Source organism: Amyelois transitella, chromosome 24, assembly GCF_032362555.1.
Source record: "Amyelois transitella isolate CPQ chromosome 24, ilAmyTran1.1, whole genome shotgun sequence".
Classification (NCBI taxonomy): Eukaryota; Metazoa; Arthropoda; class Insecta; order Lepidoptera; family Pyralidae; genus Amyelois; species Amyelois transitella.
In genome coordinates this window covers 5,596,161-5,613,520 of record NC_083527.1, presented here as the reverse complement: position 1 = coordinate 5,613,520, position 17,360 = coordinate 5,596,161, and the positions used below count along the sequence as shown (strand labels likewise).

At 38.3% G+C, this 17,360-nt stretch overlaps 1 protein-coding gene across 1 annotated transcript; it reads right to left on the bottom strand.

Annotated features, from left to right (window-relative positions):
- Positions 1-807: 807 nt before the first annotated feature.
- LOC106141039 (phosphatidylinositol-3-phosphatase SAC1) lies at positions 808-17,280 on the bottom strand. Its single transcript, XM_060951207.1, has 14 exons — positions 17,145-17,280; positions 16,181-16,275; positions 15,062-15,180; positions 14,427-14,519; positions 13,535-13,666; positions 13,102-13,210; positions 12,598-12,713; positions 11,581-11,805; positions 10,030-10,197; positions 8,952-9,158; positions 7,348-7,515; positions 6,360-6,461; positions 5,673-5,809; positions 808-4,638 (listed from the first exon to the last, which is right to left on the bottom strand). Exons 1-14 carry the CDS (start codon positions 17,180-17,182, stop codon positions 4,560-4,562), a joined length of 1,788 nt encoding a protein of 595 aa, XP_060807190.1. The 5' UTR covers positions 17,183-17,280; the 3' UTR covers positions 808-4,559.
- Positions 17,281-17,360: the final 80 nt, after the last annotated feature.

The following is a 17,360-nucleotide window of genomic DNA, read 5'->3' as shown; positions in this document are numbered from 1 at the left end:
TTGATAAAATCGATAAAAATGCGTTCCAAAGAATTTATCTAATTCTTGATGCGTTCGATTCAAATATAAAAAAAAAATCAAAAATCACATTGTGGTGGCGTATTTGATTGGGAGTATGTACTGCAGGTGCCTGTGTTTTTATTATGGTTTTTTATTTCGTCGGGTCCTCGTCCCGTGTGTGACTGACCCGCCACCATTCTGGCTATGTTGCACTACAGGCCTTGTACTACATTTAATAAAAAAAATATTTTTATTTTCACTTTCCATAATATCTGCATAGGATTGCGTGTCTGTCTTAATTATTTCAAGTCATGAAAGTTGAGTTTAAGCATTCCATTTGTAAATAAGCCAGTCTTAATGATCTGAGTTATGTAGTAGGTATATGTATTGACCGATACTTTTAATAGGCAGTTTCATGCAAAACCACGATCAAAGCTCTGTCTTCTAGTTGCGAACGTTAGATGGGAGTCACTTCGTGTAATTTAAAAAAATCTTTTCCACCCCTCAGAAACACGGTCAGAAGCAGACCACATAGGCGGGTGCGTTTCCAAAGAGGACGCAACCGGGAATAACACCAGATTATTACTAAATGATAACGAACAATGAAACTATTCTCAAAGTTAAATAAAACAGTTGAATAGGTACAATCAACAGCATGTTAAGCTACGCTGCGCGGAACTCTTAAGACGCGGTAATAGAGGCGAATTAGAAGTAAATTTATATATATTGATTTACTGTTGACTCCCTGACTTGACAAAAATAAATAAAATCATCTTAGTGGACACAGGGCAGTAATAAAACAACCAATTCGATTGACGCTTTATTGAAGTTAAATAATCCTTTCCGTAAAACTATCATTAAATTATCAATAATAATTATCCAATCACATAAAGAAATACAATATATCAACAAGGTTTATTTGTGTAGAAACAACATTGCTAATTTAACTAACGAATATTTACAAGATTCAACCACGGAAGTACACAATAATTACACTGACACAAAATCCAGAAAGGAAAAAAATACCTAGGAATTTTTAGATCCGTCTCTTTCTAATTGACTTAGTTAGAAAGAGATAGGACGGATTTTCATTTTTCATTCGGACATTTTTATTAAAATTTTAGTTTTCAGTTTGTATGTAGGTACTTCCATGTGTACTATATTAACAAAATAAAAAAAAAACTATCAAAGATTAATGCATATTAATGATATCTATGTGTACACAAGTAAGCCAATTTACATTTTGGCCAATTTATAAATAAAGAAATAACATTAAAAATATACGTACAAAATTCACATATACAAATACTTAGTAATTAATTTTAAGATTATTTCAATAAAAAGTATTTGAAAAAAGAACTTTTTCACATTAAAAAATAAAAAACAAAGCAATGTCATTTCTACATTTAAAACATTAAAAGCCGTCCGTTTTGTCGTTTGCCATCTCCATATTATATCTATATCACGTCACGTCTATATCCCTTGCGGGGTAGACAGAGCCAACAGTCTTGAAAAGACTGAATGGCCACGTTCAGCTATTTGGCTTAATGATAGAATTGAGATTCATATAGTGATAGATTGATAGCCTAACCCCTCGAAGAGCAATCCCAAGTTTCTTCTTATAATTTTTTTTTATATTCTTATTTTTTCTTTCAATAAATTTTCATCTTATTAAAAGAAAAAATAAGCAGGAGTTTTGTAGCCACCAGCACAAAATGCTATCGGTAATTATCTAATTACACTGTATCCTCATTAGAAATAGTGAGATAAAGATTTGTACATATTATCTACGCCTATTATTCAAAGTCAATGTAATTTGTCAAAAAACCCATTAGCTATAAAGTAAATACTCAAGGAAATTAAATTTTAAGTGCCATCACACAGTAGAAAAAGAACGAGATTCACGAAATGTGTCTTCGTTTAAGGGATTTAGAGCTGGAATCTATACATTTACCTAGAATTTAGGTTAAAAACATTCTTCAATGCTTCACTCACAGTGTAGACTAGTAATTCTATCCATGATTGATCCATCTTACTAAACGTGGCCTTTGAGTCTTGTGAATATTGGCTCTGTCTATTCCGTGAGGTATAAAGACGTAATTTGTGTGTGTCTTCTGTAAATAATTTCACACGCTAGTGTGAAACATCATACTAGTACAGTCGCCTGCAAATAAACTTGACCCACCTATAGTTTTGGAAAGTAATATGGGGCAATGTTTCTGTACAGGTGGCTGTAAATATAAAAAAAAACAACCACGCTTTGTTCCACGGAAATTGACTACCGGACCTAAAAGGTCCCTAATGGAATGATGACCTTTGGGTCCATATTGGGTCTCAAAAATGTCAAGCGCACAGATTATATTAAATTTTAATGTGCAAAACGTAATGCGAAACGACAATTGCGCAGAAAAATTTCGTCTGAAATGATGAATAAGCCATTAACTTTGTGGGACCCAATACGGGAGAAATGCATGACATTCAGGCCAGACACACTGGATAACATCTAAGACCTTTCTTTCATTGAAATTTCCGTTTTTCATCATGACCTGACCGGGGATCGAACCCTTGTGACTCAGAACATCAACACGACCACTGCGCCACAGCACATAGGCTTAAATAAATGCAATTATTTCCTTGAATTTTCTATTAGAACCAATTAATGCTAGACGAACTTGAAGACTTGAATATTAACAATCGTATTCGTTTTTTAATATCTTGTGTGTCTGAACCTTAACAATATTTCACACACAGAAATCACGTGTCTAAATTGACGTTTCACCAGGGCCGGATTTAGAGGTGGGCTTTATGTATTGACCCTTCGTTTATTTTTTTTAATATGTGTATTTCGTTTTTTAGATCTTATTATTTAAGGCATAAGGAAACATATTTATGTTTCATACCTATTTTACCTTTCTAATTAATTATATTTCCTTTTGTGGCATTTAATCTCCAAATACGGCCCTGCTTTTTACAGTCAAGAAAGCAACATTCTTTAACCATACCATAAGTCCTAAAATACAATGAAAAGTACGGAACAAAATAACAATGGACAATAAATTTGACCAATCACAGAAATATCGTAATAACATAGTTTAAAAAACATTTTTTAAACCTTATGACCAGGTTATAAGATTGCGAATGCTTTGGAGAGATAAGTTCTTTGCACTTTGATTTCATATAATTTCTTACATTATACAATGATTCTATTGTTTCTCCGTACAGTGGGTGTCACATAGAAAAGTGTACCACCTTGTGATGCGTACCTAAAATTCATTTAGGTGCAAAAGCACAGAAGATGCTTTTGTAGGATACCGTAGGTTTCGAGGCGTATTTCTATGTAGACCACTGTACGTCTAGGTAAAAGGTTGGTACAGTCAAACTAGGAGATGCCTGTGTCATCATTCCTTAAGCGGGAAGTGGCCCAGGTATCTCATAGGCCCATAGTATAACAAGTTTTTGCAACACTATAAAACTTTTTTGAATTCCAGCAACAGAATATATAAATGTATATGAGGCACTGTTACATATGTTTCGAATTCTAAATTTGAATTTGTAGCTGGCTAAAGATACATGTAGAACAATCGACATTTTCTGTGATGTCTATTGATTATACTTGCGTTAGATTGTCAATCGTATGAAGAGTCAAAAAAACATAAAATTTACTGTTAATTCGTCCGGTAATAAATTAAAAAAAAAGTTTTTAGTTAACACAGAACATAGGTGACAATAGTTTTACTCACTCTAACATACTGAAAACCTGGAGTCTTTCTCTTTTTTATTGCCGATCTAACGCTTGTATACTCTGCGTAAAATGAATCAAATGTTTTAACGTTAGGTTCAGTCAGTTATTTTGAACAACTTCTCACTAAAATTCTAGCGAAATCAATTAAGTTTTGGCTCTGGATAAATATAAATATTGAATACAAATTAGAAAAAGCTGTTCAATATAAAAAATTGAACCTAACTTCAAATTTGTAGTCAATGTGTTCGGACGTAACATTACACAATACCCGGAATATAAGTTGAACCAAAATGGCGGAAATCAACGCAGGTATCTCAGGAATATAGGAGATAGTTGTACTTTTGGTAACTGTCAGAAAGCTGATTCCTTTTTTTATGGGGTTTGGAGTCAAATGGTGTTCACCCCACCCCCAAAGTGACCCCCAAAATTTTTATGGTATAATTTGTAGACTACTTTCAAGCATAATCATCGTTTCGTATATTTTTTACTATTTAAAATTGTATGCGAAACGAAAGATAAAAAAAATTATGTGAACAAATTATGCCATAAAAAATTATGGTAACTAATAATGTACAGTCAGCATAGGATATACTTCTGCCTCGAACATTCAGTTGTCAAAGGGAGGCAGCTCAGTTATATCCTGAGCCTAATGTACCCAACACCCCTCGATTACGGAATAAGCTATAACTACCAAAATATCAGCTTTCAAAACCCAACTATATACCTGACACCTGTATGTAACCGTGGGTCAACTTACGCGCCGTGGCTTGCGTATGAAGAGACAGCTAAACGACAATTACGTGCGGCATTTCTTCGATCATAAGGACGGCTGCGCGCGAGACTGAGCCAAACCGGCCGCTTCTAGACGCGGCCAGTCCACGAATTCGGGGCCGTGTCTGTAACACACACATATATATATATATATAACATATACAGATATATACAGACAAAAGGTCAAAAGTACCCGAAACCGCCGAGCTTGTATGAAGAGAGTTATGAATGTGGATGAAGCGAAGGAAGTGTGCAGAGATCGTGGCAAGTGGAAAGAGATAGTCTCTGCCTACCCCTCCGGGAAAGAGGCGTGATTTTATGTATGTATGTATATATACAGACTAGCTTTTGCGCGGGCATTCGCTCCCGTGGGAATATCTGTAAAAGGAGAGCTTGTATGGTTCCCGGTTGTGCCGTGTGGTTCCCGGCACCAATACAAAAAAGAATAGGACCACTTCATCACTTTCCCATGGATGTCGTAAAAGGCGACTAAGGGATAGGCTTACAAACTTAGGATTCTTTTTTAGGCGATGGGCTAGCAACCTGTCACTATTTGAATCTCAATTTTATCATTAAGCCAAATAGCTGAACGTGGCCATTCAGTCTTTTCAAGACTGTTGGCTCTGTCTACCCTGCAAAGGATATAGACGTGACCATATTTATGTATGTATGTATAGATATATAAAGACTAGCTTTTGCGCGGGCCTTCGCTCCCGTGGGAATCTCTGTAAAAGGAGAGCTTGTTTCACGTAAAGATTTTGTGTATAAGGGATGCCTAAGGGATAGGCTTATAAGCTTGGGATTCTTCTTTTATGCGATGGGCTAGCAACCTGTCACTGTTTGAACCTCAATTCTATCAATAGGCCAAACGGCTGAACGTGGCCTGTCAGCCTTTCAAGATTTCTGGCTCTGTCTACCCCGCAAGCGATATAGACGTGATTATACGGATGGATTTTGTATATCTCTGTGCGCAATATCATCAAACCAAAAAAATAATATACCCCGCTCGGGATTTCCTGTGACTTAGATGTATGTTCATCTTTATAAGTATTACATGATTATAAAATATAGTAAAGTTGACTTAATATCTTGTAAAACAAGTTATATCAATCTGTGCAATCTGAACTAAATATATATTTATTTTAAAATAGGTACTCACTTCATGATGTAACTGAGAGTGACCCCCACGGCGGCCCCCCAGAACATGAGGTACACGAGCACCTCGCTGGTGTAGTGCTGCGGCAGAGTTGCGCTCGCGCAGAACATCGACACCGCGACCAGTAACACAGACGGGAACTGCGAATGTCAAACATTTTCATAGAAATAATCACGGCTTTATATAAGCCGTGTGGTTGCCGGCACTTTGGATTAGGACTAGGATTAGGACAACTCCATCTTTCCCATGGACGTCGTAAAAGGCGACTAAGGGGTAGTCTTATAAATTTTATTTTTTTGTTATATTCTATTCACTATGAGGAAAAAATTAAAAATCATCACTTGCAAGATTAATTTAATATTATTATTTCTTTTACAGTTATCGCCCCACCCGTACATCCATCTCAGTTCGGGCTAAAGGTTCGACTGGCGGAGAATGCCTTGTTGGCATCGAGTCCACCTTTGTTATACATTTTAGAATAGAATAGAATAGATTTATTTTCAAAATTGGATACAAGGTATCACTTATTGACGTCACGTCACTTAAATCTAATTATAACTACTACCGCTTCCAAAGCGCATGTGTAGAAGAAGCGGCGGAATAAACTACACTGCAGCATTTTCATCGGACGCACATTTACGCGCATGAAGTTTAAATAAATAAACAAGACCTATCAATCATACAACTCACCGTGATGTACTTCCAGTCCCTGGCCTGACGGAGCGGACAACGCACCGTGCTGTCTTCACCATCAGCGACCGCGTACTTGCCCAGGATTAAGTCGATTGAATCCTGTTGAAAAGAGACCAAAAGAAAACTTCAAAACTACAAAAAAAAAAAGAAAATATTATATTTTTTAAACAACCTTAACAAACACAAATAGGTAGATAGAATACATAGATTATTCACGTCTATATCCCTTGCGGGGAAGACAGAGCCAACAGTCTTGAAAAGACTGATAGGCTACGTTCAGCTGTTTGGCATAATGATAGAATTGAGATTCATATAATGACTGGTTGCTAGCCCATCCGCCTAAAAAAGAATCCCAAGTAGAATAATCCTATAAATTATAACAAAAAAAACTTATCCTAAACTTATGCTAAGGTATAACAGCGTAGTTTATAAGTTAAGGATAAATTATTTTTGTATAAGTTATTTTAACAAAAGGCGGCTTTATCTCATTATGTAATCTCTTCTCTCTTCTATCTAATCTCTTAGTAGTTATAATTAGATTTAAGTTATGTGACGTCAATAAGTGATACCTTGTATCCAATTTTGAAAATAAATCTATTCTGTTCTATTCTTCCAGGCAACCCCACAAGATCATTTCGTGAACAGAGAATTTGATGGGGGTTAGTAAGAGAATTTATTACTAGCTTATAATACTAGCTGTTCCGAAAAAACGTTGTTTTGCCATATAAATAATTATTAAATAATTTCTAGTTAAAAAAGAAATGTTAAGGGTAGACAACCCTTATCACTAAGGGGTATGAAAAATAGATGTTGGCTTATTCTCAGACCTATTCAAAATTACGGACGGAGGCATGTCCATATTAATATATACGGTTCAGTTCATTGACCCCAATTCAATCTACCTATTCCGATCTCTGCTAATTATAAAGTCCACCATTTTACAACAGTATACCAAACCCTTGAATACAATAAACGACTAATTCACCTGTCTGAATCCATCGCTAAAATTGTTCTTGTAGTATCTGGTCAGGGAATTGATTCCATCTTGCAGTACTCCTCTGTAGGTCCTCTTGCCGGTGCGAGTGTAGTCCGTCTTCAGCGCCCCAGTGCCCGAGTACTGCGTCGAGATTGTGTCTGCATGGTCCGCCCATACCTGTTAAACAATTAAATTACTCTTTTTAATAGATAGAGTGCTGTGTGGTTCCCGGTACCAATATAAAAAAAAGAATAGGACCACTCCATCTCGTTCCCATGGATGTAGTAAAAGGCGACTAAGGGGTAGGCTTATAAACTTGGGATTCTTCTTTTAGGCGATGGGCTAGCAACCTGTCACTATTTGAATCTTAATTCTATCTTAAAGCCAAATAGCTGAACGTGGCCTATCAGTCTTTTCAAGACTGTTGGCTCTGTCTAGCCCGCAAGGGATATAGACGTGACTATATGTATGTATGTATGTATTAGATAGAGATAAGAGAAAAGAAAACACATACATACATACAATAACATCTGCATTCTTCTTCTACCGGGCTATAGTCCCGGTTGCATCCTCACCACTCTGGAGAGGAGCCCGGGGTAAGTCTTTGACCATGGATCCCGGATTGGGTGAGTCAGGTTTTTACACGAAGCGACTCCCGTCTGACCTCCGCAACCTTTGCAGGGGAACCTTACCTATATTAACGTTGGTTCATTCCAAGTAGTCTACTACCCCAGGATTGATAGCGAGCTAATGAGGACTAGAAGGACTCACGTTGTTGACCAAGTGCTGGAAGTCCGGCTGCAGCTCCTCGCCAGTTGTGAAGATCAGCAGACTCTGCACCACGTTAGTTCAGTACAAGCAGTCTACTGCCCCAGGATTGATAGCGAGCCAGTGAGAACTAGAAGGACTCACGTTGTTGACCAAGTGCTGGAAGTCCGGCTGCAGCTCCTCGCCGGCCGTGATGGCCAGCAGACTCTACACCACATTAGTTCAGTACAAGCAGTCTACTGCCCCAGGATTGATAGCGAGCTAATGAGGACTAGAAGGACTCACGTTGTTGACCAAGTGCTGGAAGTCCGGCTGCAGCTCCTCGCCGGCCGTGATGGCCAGCAGACTCTGCACCAAGTTAGTTCAGTACAAGCTACTACCCCAGGAAGTGAGCTAATGAGGACTAGAAGGACTCACGTTGTTGACCAAGTGCTGGAAGTCCGGCTGCAGCTCCTCGCCGGCCGTGATGGCCAGCAGCTGCAGCGCCGCGTTGAGCTGCAGCCGCGCCAGCAGACTCTGCACCACGTTGGTTCAGTACAAGCAGTCTACTACCCCAGGAAGCGAGCTAATGAGGACTAGAAGGACTCACGTTGTTGACCAAGTGCTGGAACTCCGGCTGCAGCTCCTCGCCAGTCGTGATGAGCAGCAGGCTCTACACCACATTAGTTCAGTACAAGCAGTCTACTACCCCAGGAAGCGAGCTAATGAGGACTAGAAGGACTCACGTTGTTGACCAAGTGCTGGAAGTCCGGCTGCAGCTCCTCGCCAGACTCTGCACCACGTTGGTTCAGTACAAGCAGTCTACTACCCCAGGAAGCGAGCTAATGAGGACTAGAAGGACTCACGTTGTTGACCAAGTGCTGGAAGTCCGGTTGAAGCTCTTCACCGGCCGTGATGGCCAGCAGCTGCAGCGCCGCGTTGAGCTGCAGCCGCGCCAGCAGACTCTGCACCACGTTGGTTCTGTCGAGACAGTCCACACAGTTGGTGCGGAAGACCCCGGTCTGACGGAGGAGGACGGTCCCGCCGCGGGAGAGGAAGTAGCCGAATTCTGTCTGGGAACAACAAATACACCGTAAGGTTTCTTCTTATGGGTTTTTACTTACACTTCAGGACCTTGACTGGGAATAACTGTAGGTTTAAATAGGCTTAGGCGCTAAGCGATGCGTTTACGATGAGTGGAAACATCATCTGGAAACCTGTACATACAGTGCTCAATTGCTCATTCAGAAAACTTGGCGTAAAAGTCTAATGGCTCTTCAGCGCGGTAACCGCTCTACAGGGAGCGGTAGCTTCTTTTTCCTCCTTGCTTTAGTCCCTGTTACATTCTGGAGGATGGATGGGATGGATTCTCACCACTCTGGAGAGGAGTCCGGGGTGAGCCTTTTGACCATGGATCCTGGATTGGGTAGGTCTGGTTACGCTAAGGGACTCCCATCTAACCTCCGCAACCTTTGCAGGGGAACCTAACCCGTATTGGATCGATCTACATCCAGTTGGCTGAATGTGTAGGTAGGTATGCTCACGATGTTTACCCTCGCCGTAAGAGCATCGGTTAGTATTCAAACTAATGTACCTACATAACTTCGAAAATAGTCATTGGTACATTGGCCGAGGTGGGATTTGTGCGCATCACGCATTTTTAAATGGGCACTTTACCGATTCGACCATAGACGCTCGACCTGGGGGGAAATAGCTTGTACATACATATTGCCACGTCTATATCCCTTGCGGGGTAGACAGACCCAACAGTCTTGAAAAGACTGAATGACCACGTTCAGCTATTTGGCTTTATGATAGAATTGAGATTCAAATAGTGACAGGTTGCTAGCCCATCGCCTAAAAAAGAATCCCAAGTTTGTAAACCTGACCCTTAGCCAAATAGCTAGTAGTGGTAATAAATACAATTGTAACTTCCACTCTCACCTGCTCATGAGCTATTCTGTCTATGAGCACGTTCAGCCGATGGTACCTCATGGACCTGCACTCGGCGTGAAAGTCGAACGGCTCATATCTGACCCCGGGCAACGCCGCGGCGGCCACGGCGGCGCGGTAACCCCTCTCCAGGGCTTCTTCCGAGCCGCGCTGGTCTATCTGTTGGAGATAATACATACATACATACATAAAAATATTACCTAGACGAACATATCTTGATCAAATTAAGGACGTCCTGGTAAAGGGTCAGGTCAAAAGTACCCGAAACCACCGAGCTTGCATGAAGAGAGTTATGAATGTGAAATATGTTATGAAACAAAAAAATCACGCCTCTTTCCCGGAGGGGTAGGCAGAGACTACCTCTTTCCACTTGCCACTATCTCCGCATACTTCCTTCGCTTCATCCACATTCATAACCCTCTTCATGCAAGCTCGGCGGCTTCGGGTACAAAAAAAAAATATTCGGGTTGGAGAAAATATATTATATGAATGGAACTTAAAAAGGATCAAAAGTATGTATCGTTGTCGAAAATTTGATGAAGTGTGATGATGAGCGTAGGGAAACCGAGAGAGATCTGTAAAATCCATAGTCTCAACCTATACACATGAAACTATAACTCATCTTCTCTTAAAGTGCAGTTTTACATCAATGAAAAAAAAAGTTGCTGGGGAAATTCTACACCATTGCTTCAGTTGCTCAAGACGGGATGAAAATACTAAAACTTATAAAACTGACGACATTCTGAAATCAGCCAGCCTACTGGGTTTCAGAGAATCTTCAAATGATATAGTAGCCAGCATCAGGGCGAAGGTATGACGTCATCACGATTGTCTTCATGGACGATATTTCCTAAGCAAGAAAGTTCAACTTCAAGTAGGAGTCGTTGAAGGAAATGCAGGTGTTTGTCAAGGTGTAGAACAAAATCAATATGGTTGTTACCTTGTAAAAGTGACCAAATTGATGAAAACCTGGTCGTCGTTCCGCCTGGCTCCAGTGCAGCGGAATGGAGACTCTGCCCTCCACTTAGAACTACTTCTCATTTTGAAGAATAAACGAACTGAGTTCTAGAGGGAGAACCTCAAGAAAGATCTTCTCACCTTAAATTAGCGGTCTTTTGTTTTGCATACTCCCTTAGCGATGGGCACCTTACTGAGTGTCTGAAAGTCTGATATTTCAATAACACGACGCCATCTCGGTCTTTGGGCAAAGCTGGCCTTAGATACTTATCTTGGAAGAAAATGGCGAGTTTGGTCTAACTATAAATAACCATGGTAGAATTGATCAGCACAACAATACTATGGTGTGACAACATCAGGTGTTCCAAAGAATAACAATGATAGATGACCTTGAGAGAAGAAAAAAAGGCTAGGAAGGTAATCTAAGAATTCAAATTCAAATTTCTTTATTTTTCTCCACAATCAAAACATGACACAGACTTATAGTAAAAGTGAAAATTGCGAGAGACTGGTGTCTGAACTAAGCAGAGCTTGTATCGCTTGTATAAGAGAGTGTAATGAAAGTCATAGAAGGTAAAAACTCACCAAATTGACGAGCACCTGGTTGCCGTATCTCTGCTGCTGGTCCATCAGGTGCTTGGTGTACGCCGCCACGTGGTCCTCGTGCGCCAGCTCCATGGCCGGCTTGTACTTGAGGTTCGGGTACTGGCTCCAGTACAGCGGAATGGAGCCTCGGGTCTGAACGAACGAGGATTTCTCACCTCCTCTCTCTATTATCTGTTCTGTTTCAACGAAGTTCGCTACGTTCCCCTGTGTTTTTAAATGTAATAAGTGTATAATTATGACAATTATTGAGTGAAATGTTGTAAGTAGATGACAATTATTAAGTGATATGATGTATCCTATAATAATGAATAAAGTTTTTGAATTGAATTTGAGTAATGAATAAATAATAAGAAACAATGATTTACTTTTGTTGCAATCGAAAGAGAAGAAGCAAGATGACATTTTTTTTTTATTATATATTATTTTTCATCAAAGAACACTGACTTTACTTTTTTGATTATAACTCAAATAAGGTTTAAACAACACCAAGAAGAAAAAATACATATACTATGGAAATCTCGGTTTTAAAAGCTTTAGATCCGCATTGGTGAACTGGTAAACGTAATCAACTTACAAAAGCGTAACCGTCCCAAGGCACCCAGGTTCGAATTTGCGACGAGTATTTTGAAGACTAACTTACGGCAAAGGTGCACATTTCACGAATATGGATAAGTTAACATGATCCAAGATGAGTTTTGTTCCCCTGTTAATTAAGTCGCCGAACCAAACTTTATTACAAGTATATAAAAATCCAAATACAAAACGTCTCCTGCTATCTCGCTCATAATGGCGGACAGTTCACTGTTCTTACGGGTTCAAACAGCGCGCTCTGATTGGCTCAAATAATTCGCAGGATATAAAATCAGACTTCTGCGCGTACATACATTTCAGTTTAAGCCAAAGATTTGACTGGCGGAGAATGCCTTATGACATTAAGTCCGCCTGTTGTAAATTTTACATGCATTAAATTTACATAAATAAATAAAATGTACTAACCTGAGGGTCGACTCCCCGCATGAAGAACCTGGTGCCTGCTCTGTGCACAGAGCGGCGCGACACCAGCGCCCACGTCAGCTGGTGACCTTTCACTGACACGTTGTTTATTGACACGACTGTACTGAGAGTTAAGTAATTCATATCATGAAAAAGAACAGGCGATTTTGTGTTGTGGCAAATCGTAAGGACAGCTGCTCATTTTAGGAAACAGAATGTTCAATTACGTACAAAGTTTGACATTTCTTTTGTTATTAGCAACTTGAAGGTCAGACCGGGATTGCTTCTTTGATATAACCAAATTTTTCACATTCCTGTGACTCTATTTCAGAAAAATTTTGCGCTTAAATTTTTATTAATTAAAATGCTTTCTAATGTATCATAGACAACAATTTACGAGAACTTTTTCGAATTCAACTTCTGAAATACTGATCACTTATCGAATATCAAAAGTCACATTTAAAAGCTAAAATGATGATGACTGGGACATGACATTATTAAGGATACATCCTTGTATGATTGGAAGCGCGAAGTTCTGGAACTGTTCGTGTGAGAAGTCCTTCAGAAGGTGGCCGTTCCACACGAAGCGAGGGTCCGCGCGCGCCACCATCGACATCTGGTGGAGAAACATTGGAATCAAATACTACAAGTCATGCGCCGCGAACTTAGACCTCCTTTTTACAAATATATATTAATATCTCAAAAACAACTGGACTGATTTTGTTGAGCCACGAACTTAAAAATTCTATTGACAGATCCTACATACCTAAAAGAGAAAAAGAGAGCAAAGTACATTTTTTTTGCTCTCTTTGTCTCTCTAACTCATATAGTACCTGGTGGGCTATCCGCTAAAAACAGATCGTAAAAATATAATCCAATAAGTGATACCTTGTTTCCAATTTTGAAAATAAATGTATACTATTCTATATAATTAATATACCTTGTGGAAATCAGCTGAGACTGAGTGCAGCCGCTGTAGAGTGTGAGTGAGCTCGTATCCGTATGAGAAGTATATACCGGGCGTCTCCAGAGCGTACCGCAGCATACGCTCATACGTGTTGTTGTCTTCAATCTAGAAATAACAGTACATACATACATATGGAGACATCTATATCCCTTGTGGGGTAGATAGAGCCAACAGTCTTGAAAAAACTGATCGGCCACGTTCAGCTATTTGGCTTAATGATAGAATTGAGATTGTATAGTGGCAGGTTGATAGCCCAACGCCAAAGTGAATCCCAAGTTTGATGGCCTATCCCTTAGTCGCCTTTAACAACATCTATGGAAAAGAGATGGAGTGGTCCTATTCTTTTTTGTACTGCTGCTGGGTACAACACAGCTCTCGTCATCTTGGTCGACGTCTTGGATGTTTATCTTTCTAAGGATAAATTGTAAAATATAGTATCATTGAGTTAGTATCTCGCAACACAAGTTTTAAATTTACTTTGAAGCTAACTCAAAATGTGTAATTTGTCCTGTAAATAAATAAATAAATATATACAGGACAAATTACACAGATTGAGTTAGCCACGAAGTAAGTTCGAAACTTGTGTTACGAGATACTAACCCAACGATACTATATTTTATAATAAATAAACATCCAAGACCCAGGCTAATCAGAAAAAGTTCTTTTCTCATCATGCCCTGGCCGGGATTCCAACCTGGGATCTCCGGTGTCACACACAAGCGTACTACCGCTGCGCCACAGAGGCCGTCGAATTATTATTAATATTATAATTGGTCTTGATTGTATCATAAAGCTGTACAGCTGGACATGGTCTTTCGTGTATTTATGAAGTTAAATAAAATTCTGATCACGAACAGGAACTAACCTGCTTACTGTTGAGATGCGTTGTTGTCCTTGAATATGGGATAATATCAGTGCCGGCCAGTTGGTAAATATCATGACCATTTAACCTGCCAATCTGGAAAAAACACAGAAATTATTACAACCTATCTATAATAATAAAATCAAAAAAGTTATAAAATACATATGCATACATACATATATACATATGGTCACGTCTATATACCTTGTGGGGTAGACAGAGCTAACAGTCTTGAAAAAACTGATAGACCACGTTTTTCGCTTAATGATAGAATTGAGATTCAAATAGTGACAGGTTGCTAGCCCATCGCCTAAAAGAAGAATCCCAAGTCTATAAGCCTAACCCTTAGTCGCCTTTTACGACATCCATGGTAAAGAGATGGAGTGGTCCTATTCTTTTTTCTATTAGTGCCAGGAACCACACGTCACATGAGTTATAAAACTGCAAAACTATAATTGATCTTATTTTAAATTTGTTTAAATTTATTGTCTATTATACTTTCTTTTACACATACGTTCGTACGTGGGCTTTTAGTCTTTTGAAGACTGTTGTCTCTCTATTTCCCACAAGGGATATAGACGTGATTATATGTTATATTATTAGGAAATGTAAAAAATGATTAATAACACTAAACTTACCAAAATTCTGTACTTGGCAACAACAAGATAATGCCCCGATATCAATTTTATGGAGCCGAGAAAACCGCATATTGGTTTGTACACATTTTCCGGTATTGGAATCTTCACCGATACAAAATCTGAAAAAATTTAATAGTTTTATCCTGTTCTATATTGGCCAGGGCATGATGAGAAAAGAACTTTTTCTGATTGGCCTGGGTCTTGGATGTTTATCAATATATAAGTATTTATTATAAAATATAGTATCGTTGAGTTAGTATTACACACAAGTCTCAAACTTACTTCGAGGCTAACTCAATCTGTGTAATTTGTCCCGTATACATATAATTATATTTATTTATTCTATATGGTATAATGAACCCTTATATTACTTACATGCATGTTTGATATAAATTAAGGACGTCCTGGCAAAAGGTCTAGTCAAGAGTATCTGACACCGCCGAGCTTGCATGAAGAAAGTTATGTATGTGAATGAAGCGAAGGAAATATGCAGAGATTGTGGCAATTAGAAAGATGTTGTCTCTGCCTACCCCTCCGGGAAAAGGCGTGATTTTATGTATGTATGTTTGATATTGACGACAGCTGAATATGGCATCTCAACATATTCAAGACTGTTAGCTCTGTGTATGCAGCAAAGGATTAAGATGTGACTATATGTATGTATGTTTGTTTGATATTTACAAGTTGCATCTATGGCCTGACCTTGGTGACATGTTGTTTACCTAAAAAACCTTATACACCACCTGAATAAACTTTACTATACTATGTGTTTTCTTTTTGAAACCTAGTAAAGTTGGAAACTTTTATTTGCAGCACATTTTTGGTTAAAAGATTTTTTCATATGGCAACATTATTGGGATCTTCACAATGAAAATGTTAATAGTAAAAGAAAATTGCATAGTGACTGACTGACAAACAATAGACAACTGGGCATGGAGAGCAGATTTTTTATAGGATACCTGAAATTTGGCATTTGTTCCTTTAAGAAGACAATAAGAAAAGTTTATCCCAGGAATTTCCACTGAGACAGGATTATTTTGTTTAACAAGAGCATAGACATGGCCTATTTTATTATGCGATAGTTGGTTTAATTTTTTATTTCTTTATCATATTGATTACCTTTCACAGCGGCTTCCCCTGTGACTCTGTCTATTACCAGAACTTCAGTAGGATTGATGTTTGGCACTAAATAAAACTTATCTGCTGTTATATAACTGAAAAAAAAAATTCATTGTCAGTTTTTTTGAAAACTAGGTTTACAATACAGTATAAAAAATTACATCCTCCCTTTATTAATCTAAAGCTTAGATTTCAAAACTTGTGATTATTATTTTAGGCTATGGGCTAGCAAGCTTACACTATTTGAATCTCAATTCCATCATTAAGCCATGCAGCTGAATATAGCCTTTCGGTTTTGCGAGTCTGTTGGCTGTGTCTAACCCATAAGTGATTTAGACATGATTATATGTATGTCTGGTCTATTCTTCAGTTTCATCAGTATTGCTTCTATAGGGGTGTCCTAAGCCCACCTAATAACATTAGGTTATTACACAGAAAAACTCTTTTCTTAAAAGATGATGAATGTCTCTTGTATACTTCAGGCAATGTCATAGTAGTTGTGTCAAATATAAAGTGTTTTAACAATTTTTTATGGTTGAATGTGGAGAGCGGTCCTATGCTGTGCCGGGAGCCACACAATTAACTTCAAAAAATTACACAACATAGATACCTGGTTTTTTAAATGTGCGTGAAGTCTGTATTATAGTAGAACTGAGCCTTGTCAAATGTTGGCATAATTTCGAAAACATCGGAATCAGTTTATCAAGAAAAATTGTTAAGTGAAGTGTAATTGAATGCCAATTGGTATTGAACACGTTTAGGTTGGGCAAAGAATTACATCACATTTAGAATAAAGGAATTATAAGTACAAGCAGTAAATGAGATCTTGAAGGAAGGAAAGTAGTATAATGAAAGAAAATCTTGTAGGGATTCCCAAAAAATAAATACGAAGCCAGATGTTCAAGATAACATTCGAAAATATTTGCTTTTGGTTTTAGATATTAATTTATTTGGTAAAACTTACAGTTTTATATCGTCGTGAATTAATTTACGATCTGCCATGATTTAAGATTTCTATAAATAATACAATTTTATTTAATCTGAAAGTGCAGTAAATAAAATCGAATGAGTTCTCCGAAATCTAAAACCAACTGACTGACATAAAGCTGACAACCTTTGACAATTATCAAATACAAAAATACTTATTACGTCTATTGCCAATGTCACAACGTGAAATTCA